A 12,686-nucleotide genomic window follows, 5' to 3' on the forward strand; every position below is an offset into this window, starting at 1 on the left:
CAATCCGTGTGTAAATGAGTAATCAGTAAATATGAAACACCTTCCAAAAATGCAAAAGTAAAGATTTGTCACAGAACCATGTTTTGCAAATATAAACCAGATCTGCAAATACACAATTTCCACGAATAAAACAAAGCTGTGAATACATTAAATTGATTTACAAGGAAATGAAAGACATTTGCAAATATCTTCCTAACATTTACAACTGAGACAAACACTTTTGGGACAAACTTTGTACCGCTCTGCCATTTTTGGATAGCATGTGATCACCTGCTGGCCACGCCATTCCCACAGAAGTTGTGTGCATAATACTGGGACAAGTCTGCCTCCATATTTATACATCACGGTGGCTATATTGATGGCTGTCTGTCTCTTGCTTCAGGATTTTTTATCTTCATGAAGCTAAGCAATGCTTGTAGGATTCCTTTGCATTATGCTTTCATCATTAGCTGCTGGAGAGATTAAAGTTTGTGAGCAGAATTAACATCACAGCTTTTCACTGCCTCTGCTGTGACATTAATGAAAGCATCGGACTTCACCTCAGGGCAGCACTCAGTTACGCCAAGTAGTCCATGACCTTTGGCAGATCAGTGTTGCGTGTTATTGACAGGCCCAGGGGGGATCAATAGAAAAGTGTTATTGATCAATGTAGTTTTTCAACAGACCTCAGTAAAGCAAAGAGCCACAAATACACATAAAAATACAAAACAATTCAATAAATAGTATAAGAACATAATTGGAATATAAAAAGAAGTATATAAATGACATAATACAATTGGAGTAATAACCTCAATCAATGCCAGACTGTAAAGTTCTTTTAAAATGTGACAATCTGTGTCCTGTGTATTGAGGCCGGAGGAAATACATATTCATGTTTTCTCTCCAGATCTGAATACCGTTGGTGCAGAATTTAGGAATAAAAGATGAGAGGAGAGGCAGACAAACTATAGAAAGCAGCTCAAACTTGTTCTAACTAGGACATATAACTCAGATAGGACTGTAGAGGGAAAGATGTTGTCAGTGTTAAATGTTCGTCAGAAGCTGTACTGCTTCGGTGAAGAGAAGTCAATTATAAGTGCGATATTTATTGATGTTAATAACAGAAAGACTTACCACTGATATTATGCATCTTCAGTGAGTGTAGGCTCATATAACGCTCCTCCACAGTTTTACACTGGTGGTGATTGCTACATCTGAAGGACAGAATGACGTAATTTCAATAATATTTGAAATGATATATGATTGAGGTCAGGGGATCATTTCTGTACGCTAAATATGAAGCCACAGTCAGTCGGTTAGTTCGGGTAAGCATAAAGGCTGGAAGCTTGTGTAGCTCTAAAACCACAAACTGTAGTTTTATTTTTTGATTTTATAGACCTTAAACAAACTATTTTGATTAATGAACTCTGGATGGTTTGGTTGACGTTTGGGCTGGGCTGTTTACTTATCAGGCTTGTGCGAGTCTTTTTATCTGAGAATAGAGATAAAACAATAACCTTTGCCATAACCTAAACAGACGTAATGCTATTACCTCAGATGTAATGTATCTGATTAAACTTGCTTTTCCTGCTATGACATGTCAGACTCTCTGTTGTGATAAAAGTCTACTTCCCACATACTTCACTTTCTGACATTTATCCAAGCAGGTAGTTTTGGTTTTATGTGGCTGACATTTCTGATGCCATCCCAATGGCCCAATGGGTAAGAATGTGATTTTATTTGTGGTGCTTAAAGTATCAGAAAGTGAAAATTGAATTTTCCAGAGACAACATCTCTGGATGATCCGTAGACTTTACTTTTGTTTCATCACTGTCACTAAAGAAATACTCCTGACGAATACTGCTGACATTGAGGAGTAACCAGAACATTGTTCCTTTAAAGAGAAATTGGGTTTGAGTTGTTCAAATGTTGTTTTTCTCTGAGCACCACAAATATAATTGAACTCACTTCTATGTTTTGATTAGTGGCATAGTTTTTACAACTGGTTATCTCAAAATCACATTAGATAAAACTGTATCTATCTGCACAGTACGAATCATTTTTCCATGTCTATATGTTCTAACTTTTATATTAACAATATATAATATTATAATATCCCATTGCCACTAAACAGAGAAGCACAAGACTCTTGTGAATGAATCCCACATATTAATTTTTGCTAATTTTTGTAGCTAAAAGCTTTACTACAATACAATACAATACAATACAAGCCTTGGCCGCTCTCACTGAGGAAGAGAAGCAGTCAGATGTGCAAATCCAGAATTCAGAAGAATTCAGAAGTGAAATAACTGAAGCTGCAGACTGTATCATTAGTTTTCTGAAGCTTGTAATCTTTAGCTTCATTTTGCGGTTCTGAGCTTGTAACATAACATAATCAGGTTAAATTTATGACTCCGTCGCACCGTGTCAACCCACCAGCCTTAAAGTGGCAGTTGTGAAACACATGTTTCCGCTCAGTAACAAGTTCAGAAATCACGTGGAGAAACGTGAGGCTGCTCTGTGAACCTGAATGCCTCTGTGTTTACCAATTACAGAGTTGTTAATTACAGTCCACAACCAACATGTCCCAACGACCTGACTCGCTGATTTATGGAAGAAATATTCACCCCTTATTTTCTTCTGAGCCTTATTTATCAACCGCAAAGCGAAGCAGTTGATTGACTTTATGGGGCCCCGGAGGAGTGCAGACGTGTAGCAGCCATGATGAAAATAAAACACACCTCAGTGGAAATTGGACTTGGGATTTGAATTGGATCCTAGCTTGGTCCTGGGTTAAGCATCTACATACCACAGCATGATTTTAAAGCCAAATAACAGTGGACACACTTCTGGGTCAGGCTCTTTCGCCATTGCATAACAACGCTGGTTTTATTGGATGGTTGCCAATGTCCTCACAAAATAATTCATCACTATTCCAAGTTTGTTTTAAGCGAAAAAAAAAACTCTACTCCACTTTGGTCAGACGGCCTGCTGCTGCGACGCATCTCAGAAATGAAATCTATGGAAGCAGCACCACACAAACATGATGAAGTCTTCTTGTGCTAAACACTGTCAGAGCATTTTAAAACAAACGTTTGCTTCTTGCCTATGTAGATTTTAGATGTAGTAGTTTGATTTCAAGAGAGAGTTGAATTCGTGGGCTTGTCACTGTGTTACTGAAGACTTCAAGCAGCACAAACTACAAACTGTGTTTATCTCTGCTTAAAAACAACATGCAAGTAAAAATATTGGTCCCACAGCATAAATGCACTGATGAAATAAAGCTGTAGCCACCAGTTTATATCCGTTACTTCTTCTTCTGTGCAGTTATTGTACAGTGTCACCTTATATACACTGTTGCCCATAAAGTTGGAATAAAATGTTTTTTACCTCTTCTCATGAAATGATTGTGACAATGTGATTTATTCTTGATAAATAAAGTGTATATCTTCTAAACTTTATTAATTAAACTCTTCCAAACATATCACAGTGAAACTTAAACCACAATTAACCTTTGCAAACTGTGTATTCAGGCTTTAACAAATTATTGAACAATTATTCCGACTTTATGGGCAACAGTGTACTTCTGAGAACCAAGTTTCACTTTTTTTTTAACTTTTTGATACCAACTGAGGCCCCTGAGTATAGAGCTGAAATAATTAGATCCTTTTAGACTTTTTCAGTCCCGAGTTAATAACATTTCAGTCAGTATTGTATCACTTGGTAACCTCAGAAATTAGAGATGAGATCAAGGACGTCTGCTATTTATGAATAATAGTTGAAAATCTTGCCAGTTTAAGCCTTAGGTTTTTGACTTGAGTTGGAGGACAGTATTTTGACATAATGTGACTTATTTTCTTCCAGGTCGATGAAATCTACCACGATGAATCTTTGGGAACGAACATCAACATTGTCCTTGTCCGTATGATAATGGTCGGGTACAGACAGGTGAGCTTACATATAGATAGTTGTTTTTTTCTACTTGTGGAAATATATTTCTAAGCATCTTTTAAGGTAAAACATTCAACTCGATACATCTGATGCAGTACTGGATTTGAAACCAGGCATATTTCCATGTACAGTAATGTGTGTTGGCTGCGCTGGAGGAGAGACAGTGTATTTTACATTTTGTTTGGAAAAGAATAATAAAATGGTGCCAGACACTCCATTAACTTTCAACGAAAAAGATGTCAGAGCCAAAGTACTGATGTGACCCAAAAAACTCGATAACACTCAATGTGCAATTAAAATCGCTCCAAGAAATAATAATCATAATACAATAAACAGTGTGGTACTGATAAATCAATCAGGTATTTCTTAGAACTTTAAAAGAATAGCTTGAAATTTTGGCCATATGATTCTTTGTTTTCCTGCTGAGAGCTACAGAAGAAGATTGATACTCCTCAACAAATAGCTGGAGCCAACTGGCAGTTAGATTAGCTTAGCATAAAGACTGAAAACAGGGGAAAACAGCTAGCCTGGCTCTGTCCAAGGGCTAGTGTGGATTTAACAAAACATGATATAATGTGTTAATTGGTGAGCTTTTAGTGTGATTTGGTTACCTGTAGACAGACCTGTGCTACCCACATATTGGCTGTACAGACAAGTCTTCTCATCTCGCTCTTGGCAGGAAAATGTCAAACTGTTCGTCTAAGACTGACTCAGTTGTGTGTTTATATTAAAGTAACTAGGTTACCGTCAAACTGCTGCTTTCATCTGATTTCTTTAACATCACATATATGACAAATTTCCATAATTTGGGTAAGGGATTAGAGAAGCCTGAGCTAGACGCTCTTGGCCTTGTGTGTGTTTAATTGGGTTTCCAGTCAGCCTTTTACTTGTGAGAAAGTATCACTTTGACAGCAGAGTGTCTTCATTACATGAAGTGATGCATCGCCACATTCACAGTAATTTAGCTTATTTCCAAAATATGTTACAGCACTAGGGTGCTGCTATTAAGCTCTCTAACAGAACTAGGGAGTGTATTGTGTATCTTAAAGTTATAACACCAAAATAAAAGCGAGAAAGTTAACATTTTCAATGCATTTGGGGGCCTCCTGGCTGGTTAGGAGCTCTTAGCAGCGTGTGATTTGATTATGCCTCGGGCCGACTCAGTGCTGCACTCAGGTGCAATTTGGGAAATGCCACTGTTAAAAGCCGCGAAACAATCAGTATGACCAAAGGTGGTGCTAAAAATGTAAAAAATTACATTTAAACTCCCTGCCAAAGAGCAGTTCAATGACTCTGAAGTGAGAAGAGGACTGAAATGGGCCCATCTGGCTTACAGTCATTACCTTATTTAAATATTCCGAAGCAGAGTTTTAATAACCCATATGACATAGAAACGATAAAAGGTGCACGCAGAGTGTAAGGTGTAAGTAGAAACACAAACAAATGGATCCATGTATTCACATGTTGCTTTGGATAGTTGCAATACAATGAAGACATGAAACAGACTCCAGTGAGTCCTTTGCTGCACCCATATGCCTGTTCAAATGCAAATCTGGCCCTGTTGAAGACACACTGAATAGATGGGAAAACAATATCTGCTCTCTACATCTACATCAGGAGTTTAATTTATATACACACATATTTCCATTAAGTGAGATCCAAATTGAAATGTGGACTTAATTTAACTTAAATTAAGGCTGCCTATTACCAGCACATCTTCAAGGCACAAAGAAAGAAGAGTCTGAAATGAATTACAAATCATTGATTATGCTATGATGACTGGAGATTGTCAATAAAATGATATCCAAGTAAATTAAATGTGATGATGACTAATCAAACCGCACTGATGTCAATCATCACTATTATAGATTTAATTGGACTACCAGACATTTTTGAAAAAACGTATAAAGGCGCCGTGGTTATGGTCAAAACGAATAAAAGCTGTCATTCTCCCTGTGTTACAAATATCATATATATATATTCACTAAATTTCAAAGCTTTGAGTAAAGCTTATACCTATAATCCCAAAGGTTGCAGTAACAATGAAAGACCTACAATGTGTGGACTCCAAATGTCTCAGCTTTTATTCTCAGTCTAATCTTTTGTCAGCCATGTGTACCTGAGCAGGACTAGAGGCTTAGGTGAACTTGATGAAATAAGTCTAAGTCTATATAGATTTCAGCTTTACTGCTCCCATGTCGTCCCCAATCGGCAGCTTTTAGGAAATTAATGTTAACGTGACCACGTGTCGTGATTTACAAAGAGAAAATACATACACGCCTGAAGTCTCCCTGGCTTTTGTATTTCTGCAGTCCATAAGCCTGATCGAGCGTGGCAACCCATCCCGCAGCCTGGAGCAGGTGTGCCGATGGGCCAACACGCAACAACGCCGCGATCCCGACCACGCCGAGTACCACGACCACGCCATCTTCCTCACAAGGCAAGATTTTGGTCCCGCAGGTATGCAAGGTACTGTATTTTTCTCGATCGAGGCCTGTGCAGACTGAGTGCTGATATCTGCTTCCATTCACAAAGGGGTTGGCTTCAAGTCTTGCCCAGGTAAGGTCAGTGGAAACTTAAAAGTGGAGGCTGCAGCTGAGGTCACGAACCCAATTCTCTCGACCTCACAGGAAAATAATAACCGAGTAGCTTTCCAAAACCTTGCTGACTGGACATTGATGCCAACCTGGATATGAAACATTGAGATTGTTGAAGAGGGTTTTTGGCATGTAGAGAAAAACCAGAAATGTTTGTTAGTTTTTCATTTATGTCAACTAACATAAATTGTGTTTTAGTCTTTATTCAATTTTGTAACACCCATCGTGAACTTTTCTTCACTCATAAATAATGAGCCAGTGAACACATGTATGCAAGTTTTGTACCATACATGTTGTCAGTTTAGCATTTGTCTCACGCTGTATTTCTTCTTTTCAGCCCTTCAAAACATAATTTGAAGTGAGCAGCGAAACCGCCAGACAAACTGAGCCCAGAATGAACAAACATGCTCTGTGCTCAAGTTCAATATCTTGCATTGACCAGTGTATATTTTTAACTTTTAAAGCACAAGTGTCATGTTTAGAGGACGACCCGAGGCTACCTGGTTTGCTTGTCACACCTCCGGATGTTGCCATAGCTGCCGTTGTGTTGTGTTCATAACAACCCCAGTTTCTATGGCACCTTGCACTGTGTTGGGCTCTGTATCTCAGGTTTGCAAAGAGACATCACACTCTCTTGTAAAAGTTTAGCTGTGAGATGGCAGATTCTATATCCAAATACAGATATTAGGCTGGTGGATTGATAGAAGAAAATCTGTTCAGTTTATGGAGTAGCTGCAAAGCAAATGAAATAACTGTTTGAGTCACACATGACATTAGTCACCACATCCACAAATGTGCTGTAATTAAAGCATGTAATTTATTTCAAGTGATCTGCTCTCCTTGTCACTGACTTATTTCCCACGCAGTGTTTGAGTTTATCAACCAGATGACAGAGACCACCTCTCCTCTCAGTTATGACACCAACAGTGGAGAAACAGATTTTGAACCTAGCTGCTGCTGCTGCACCTTTTCGCTTCAATGTGCAAAGCTCCCTTCATGGGAATGTAATCTTCATTCTCCTGAAATCCTTTCATCTGACTGTCAGATAAAGGGTCACGCTCCACGACTGCTTTCATGTTTCACTATTTCACCCGCAGCACTTAGAGTGCTAATTTTGTTGTCATTTAAAAATTGAACTATCAACAGTGTATCTATCAACAAGACTGGTCATGTTAAAGCACCTTCATAAAAACCTCACTCTGCTATGACTGAAATAACTTGCTGCAGATGTTTCTCTTTCTCAACATCATCAGAATAACCTAATATACATGCTTTTCAAGAGTCTTTATCACCGGCTGTCTGTCTGCTGCAAATTTTCTGCTTTTTACCTGCATGCCAAAAAGGTCTTCTGATGGTCAGAAAGCATGAGAATTATCTAAAAGCCGCCAAAAGAAGGCCGAGCGAGTGTGCTTCTGAACCAAACCAAACGCGCTAAGCTGAATCGCTGCACACCTCTTGATCGAGTTATGTTTAATGTTTGTGCTTTGCTTAGAAAGTTGTTGTCCTGGTGAACTGTGTGAAATGTTGAGGTGCCAGGCGGATGTCTGCTGGGTAATGATGACAGGCTTTGCTTTTTACTTTGGGACTTTCTTTATGTATAGTGAGAAGAACGAGCCGTCTCACAGTAGCTTCAGGCTCATTCACACCCCCTGCACTTGTTAAAACTCCTCTCTATAGCATCTACTTATCTTTAGAGGTGATTTCACATTGACATAAAGGCTTTAGTATTTGAATTTAGCAATTGGTTCTATAGCTCAAAGATGTACAGTACATTAATTTTTTTTTAAATTTTACATTAATTACATTAATTTAATGGCATCTGGCTCTGAATGCACTCTTACAGCAAACGTCCCTGACTGTGCAATGCCCTTCATTGAACATTTTTATGTGGTACATGCGTCATACTAATAGATACAGTACATAATGTTGTGTGAGTTTATCATTAAAAGAGAGCAATCAAAAGGCTTTTAAAGTGGACCGATCTGTGCTCAAGGGTCATTCTGCCATCAAGAAAATATTCAGGCCTTTGCAATGACAGCAGTCACATCATATGCAGCTCTCTAAGTTTAGTAATGTTCCACTTCATTAGCGCTGCCTGAAAATGTCACATCCTTCATCCTGGTACTTGATTATTATGGCTGTGTGGTCTTTTCTGTTGTCCAGGTTACGCCCCAGTGACAGGGATGTGCCACCCACTGAGGAGCTGCACTTTGAACCATGAGGACGGCTTCTCCTCCGCCTTTGTGGTAGCTCATGAAACCGGCCATGTGTGAGTAATGGCATGATGATGAAAGCACCAGCAGACTCTTACAGGATCTTACGGCAACCAATTAAGCCGATAGTTCTGCACGGTAACTGTGGTCTGTAATCGGAGGCAAAAAGCATAGCGGTGAAGTGATAATCGAGCCACCGGAACTACTACAGAAAGTTCTCACTGTGATAGTGTGTATGCTAATGGGGGTAGTGCAAATGTAGGGTAATTAAGTAAAAACAGTACTAAAATTATGATTACTGTGGATTCCTGTGGATAATACTATACGGTGGATACTATGATATAATGCAAGATAAAACTTGTTACTGTTCAGCTTGTAACATGGTTTATATGTGCTGAATTGTCACAGCCAGGCTAGCAATTTTCAGTCTTTATGCTGAGCTAAGCCAACTGGCTGCTGGCTGTATAGCTTCATATTTACTGTAAAAACATATTTTTATTGTCTTTCTCAGCTACTGCTGGCAAGAAAACGAAGAACTGTGTTCCAGAAACGTTCACTTGCTTTAACTTGAGTAAACACATGTAGTGACTTTCCAAGGGCTCTATGGCTCATTATTTAAGGTTAGTGTTGCAACAGGCTGCATCCACTCAATCTGTGAACTTGTGGAGCTTTACTGTGACTTGTTAGCAGCTGTGGTCATAAATCACAGTTATCATTTGTAACTTCCAGTCCATGTCACACAGACTTTCTGTCCTCTAATGAGATTCGAAAGACTTATATAGTAACATCTGTGAAGTGCTCCCTCGCTGCGGCACGAACGTGGCAAAAACAGGGCAGCTAGACAAAAAAGACCTGCAGAAATGGGTCGCTCACCTCTTCATCCGCTGAAAGTGGAAGCGGGGCTCCATGCTCTGCCTGTCGTCGCATTGATTGAATGCATCACTTTCACAGAACTGGCATCAACTCTGTTAATGGCGTTTGTGTTTCAATGGTTTGAGTGCCTTGACCACGGGATGTAGAATTGAATACTTCCCTCAGCCTTCAAAACAGCTATGAAATCACCTGTAACGTCTCCGTCAATGACAGTATCAAGACCTACAATAATAAATATATAGAAAATACATTCAAATCTGAAAAAAATCAAAAGTCAGAGTGAAACTTTGATTATAAAAATACAATCAGCAGTATAATCAGCAGCATCTCCCTCCTTCCCCTTCACTTTCTATTGTCATCTACTGTGTTAAACCTGTGTTCCCTTGCAGTAACAAACTAGAACAACTTTTAAAATGCACATGAACAAAAATCAGGGAAAATGCCTTACCTCTTTCGCTTATTCATTCAGAAATCGTAATCGGCTTGCTGACTCTGATCCAATAGGTTATTCAAGAAAAAATTCTTAAATCCTGAATGAAATTGGTATTTTCAGTATTTTTTGACAGTTTTGCTAAGTACTTCCCTCAGCCTATTGAAGGTGCCAGGTGCGAGGCATATAATTAACCTCTGAATGCTGAATTATTAATGCAGTCAAAGGGAGTGGTGCAAGACTGAAATGCTCTGAGAGGGAGTTGAGGTGTGTGCCATAATTTACAAAAGCACCCTGCTATACTTAATACAAAAAACGACACCTGTGGAAAATCGCATGATTTTATGATTCCCCGAGATGCAGCCACATCTGAGCAAATGTTTATCTGAATCATCCAAGTTAACCTCAGATGTTTCCATGCCATATGTGCCATGAATTTCACTTCATGGATGATTTAATTACCGAAAGCCTTTTTGATGCCTTTTCTGAAATATGTTAGAAAAATATTCTGGGATTCAGCTGTGGCTGGTGGAAACCAATTTGCCTTGTTAACATGTTTCATTAGCTTTGTTTTTAATGTTAATGTTCAAAGCCTATTATTACTTATACATTAAAGTAGCGCAATGTTTCGACAATATGGACAGCCATCTCTCCCAACGTCCATCCCGGTTTTAAAGCAGGCCTGACCAGCTGGGTCCTGTCTGTCTCCTCGTGTCTGTGTGGGTGTCCTCTGGGTGCTCTGGTTTCCTCAGTCCATGTCCACATGAAGGTTAGGTGAAAAGAAAAGTATAAATTCCTAGTAGGTGTGAATGTGTTCCTCCACAGGTTGTAGCTCCATGATTAACTGGTAACCTCTTCATGGTATTCTCCGCCTCTCTGTGTGGTGCATGCTGGGATCAGATTAAGCACGATGTGTATATTATAGTAATTATATTGTCTACAAGAGAAGAAATCCCTCCCTGATGTTAAAAAGTCATTATTATTGTGGTTCTAAATGCACACACAGACAAGTGCATGAGCACAGGCTTCAGTGCCCAGACACTGTGACCTCGATCAATGAACACTGTATAATAGATAATAGCAATGAAAACATGTACGGATTTTCTTCAAACCATAGTAGTTTATTGACTTTGAGTAGCTATAATCAATATGTTTTATGTTAACAATGGACTTCTTCTGTGTGAAAGGTGTTCACAGTAATGAACCCTCCAAACTGCATTTCTCTTCTATTGAGCGTTTCAGCACTGCTCATTGTTTTGATTTTATGGCATATTCATTTTGGTTCACTCTCATCGCTCATCGTTTTCAGTTGCAGCAGGCTGCTGTTTACGGAGAAAAAACTTTGTAATTGATCGATTGTTTGTCATTGCAGTTAGCAGCTGAGAGCCAGATATTTTCCTGATTAGTAGTGTAGACTGAGACAGCTAAAAGGACAGTAAATATTAGACTGTGGCCTAGACGGCCACTAATACGACTATGATTGAAGCTATGATGCTGCTCTGTCACTGCAGGATGTGTAATTAGGCAACTGTTTGCTAACAAGTTTGTCCATATCAACTGAAAAGGTGATTCTCTGATATTTAGGCTCGATATGCTCTTTAAATGACGTTTCAGTTTATTGCTGGTGCAAAAAAGACAGATGCCAGCAGCACTATGGAGAGCCAAAGTCTTCCCTCTCCTGCTGCTCCATTAGCTTCTGTAATCCAGTATTTTTTCTCTCAGAGTATTTTTTTTTAATCAGTCTCTGAACAGCTAGAGAATATTCGCCAGGTTTTCTGTCCATATACCCAAAAACACCTACGGAGCACCTACTGCTGTGATGACACCTCATCATTTTAACAGAGGTCTCAGGAGGCTTTGTCAACGTGTCAGCGGATAATGGGATATGATGTTCTGAATTCAAACTGAATGATGGGTGTTTAGAGTGGTACAGCCAACAGAGCTATTAGTGGGTAAAGCTTTTTAGCTAATTCAGAGCTCATATCCGAGCCCCAAAAAAGCCCAAATCCTGTCCCCATATTGTTCCTATAAACTTGTTATATCTTGTTATAATCCACACAATAAGTGTAACTGTTAAAACACCAATTAGCTGTTATTTTCTACTTTCTACTGGGTATTATTTGCTTGCGTTCTTTGCACTTCCTCCTGTTCAATAAACCTTTTTTTGCCATTAGGTTAGGCATGGAGCACGATGGCCAGGGTAATCGTTGTGCTGATGAGACCAGTATGGGCAGCATCATGGCACCACTTGTACAAGCAGCTTTCCACCGCTATCACTGGTCACGTTGCAGCAAGCAGGAGCTCAATCGCTACATCCAGTACGTAGTCTTTGACTCAGTCCGTAGTTTCTCATTTTCTCTGGCCCCTATTTTGGTTTATTGCTGTACGTCTTGTATGTGAAGAGGCTCAATATGTTGTGAATTGTTTTCCTCTTCTCCAAAGAGCTCACATTTATGACTCGATTATTCTAATCTTTCCTCTAGCTCCTATGACTGCCTGCTGGATGATCCATTTGAGCACAAGTGGCCCAAGCTTCCAGAGCTTCCTGGAATTAATTATTCAATGGACGAGCAGTGCCGCTTTGATTTCGGAGTTGGTTATAAGATGTGCACTGCTGTAAGTCCTTCACACCTGTGTTATCCT

General features: G+C 39.3%; 1 protein-coding gene across 1 annotated transcript in view; it reads left to right on the top strand.

The window, feature by feature from the left end:
- LOC139219574 (A disintegrin and metalloproteinase with thrombospondin motifs 14) overlaps positions 1 to 12,686 on the top strand; it is a 41,265-nt gene that overhangs the window by 18,418 nt on the left and 10,161 nt on the right. The window contains exons 6-10 of the mRNA XM_070851486.1: positions 3,844 to 3,927; positions 6,243 to 6,399; positions 8,691 to 8,796; positions 12,218 to 12,361; positions 12,527 to 12,659. Of these exons, the coding sequence (XP_070707587.1) occupies positions 3,844 to 3,927; positions 6,243 to 6,399; positions 8,691 to 8,796; positions 12,218 to 12,361; positions 12,527 to 12,659 (624 nt within the window). The remainder of the gene's footprint in view (positions 1 to 3,843; positions 3,928 to 6,242; positions 6,400 to 8,690; positions 8,797 to 12,217; positions 12,362 to 12,526; positions 12,660 to 12,686) is intronic.

The sequence above is a fragment of the Pempheris klunzingeri genome, chromosome 20 (genome assembly GCF_042242105.1).
Source record: "Pempheris klunzingeri isolate RE-2024b chromosome 20, fPemKlu1.hap1, whole genome shotgun sequence".
Classification (NCBI taxonomy): Eukaryota; Metazoa; Chordata; class Actinopteri; order Acropomatiformes; family Pempheridae; genus Pempheris; species Pempheris klunzingeri.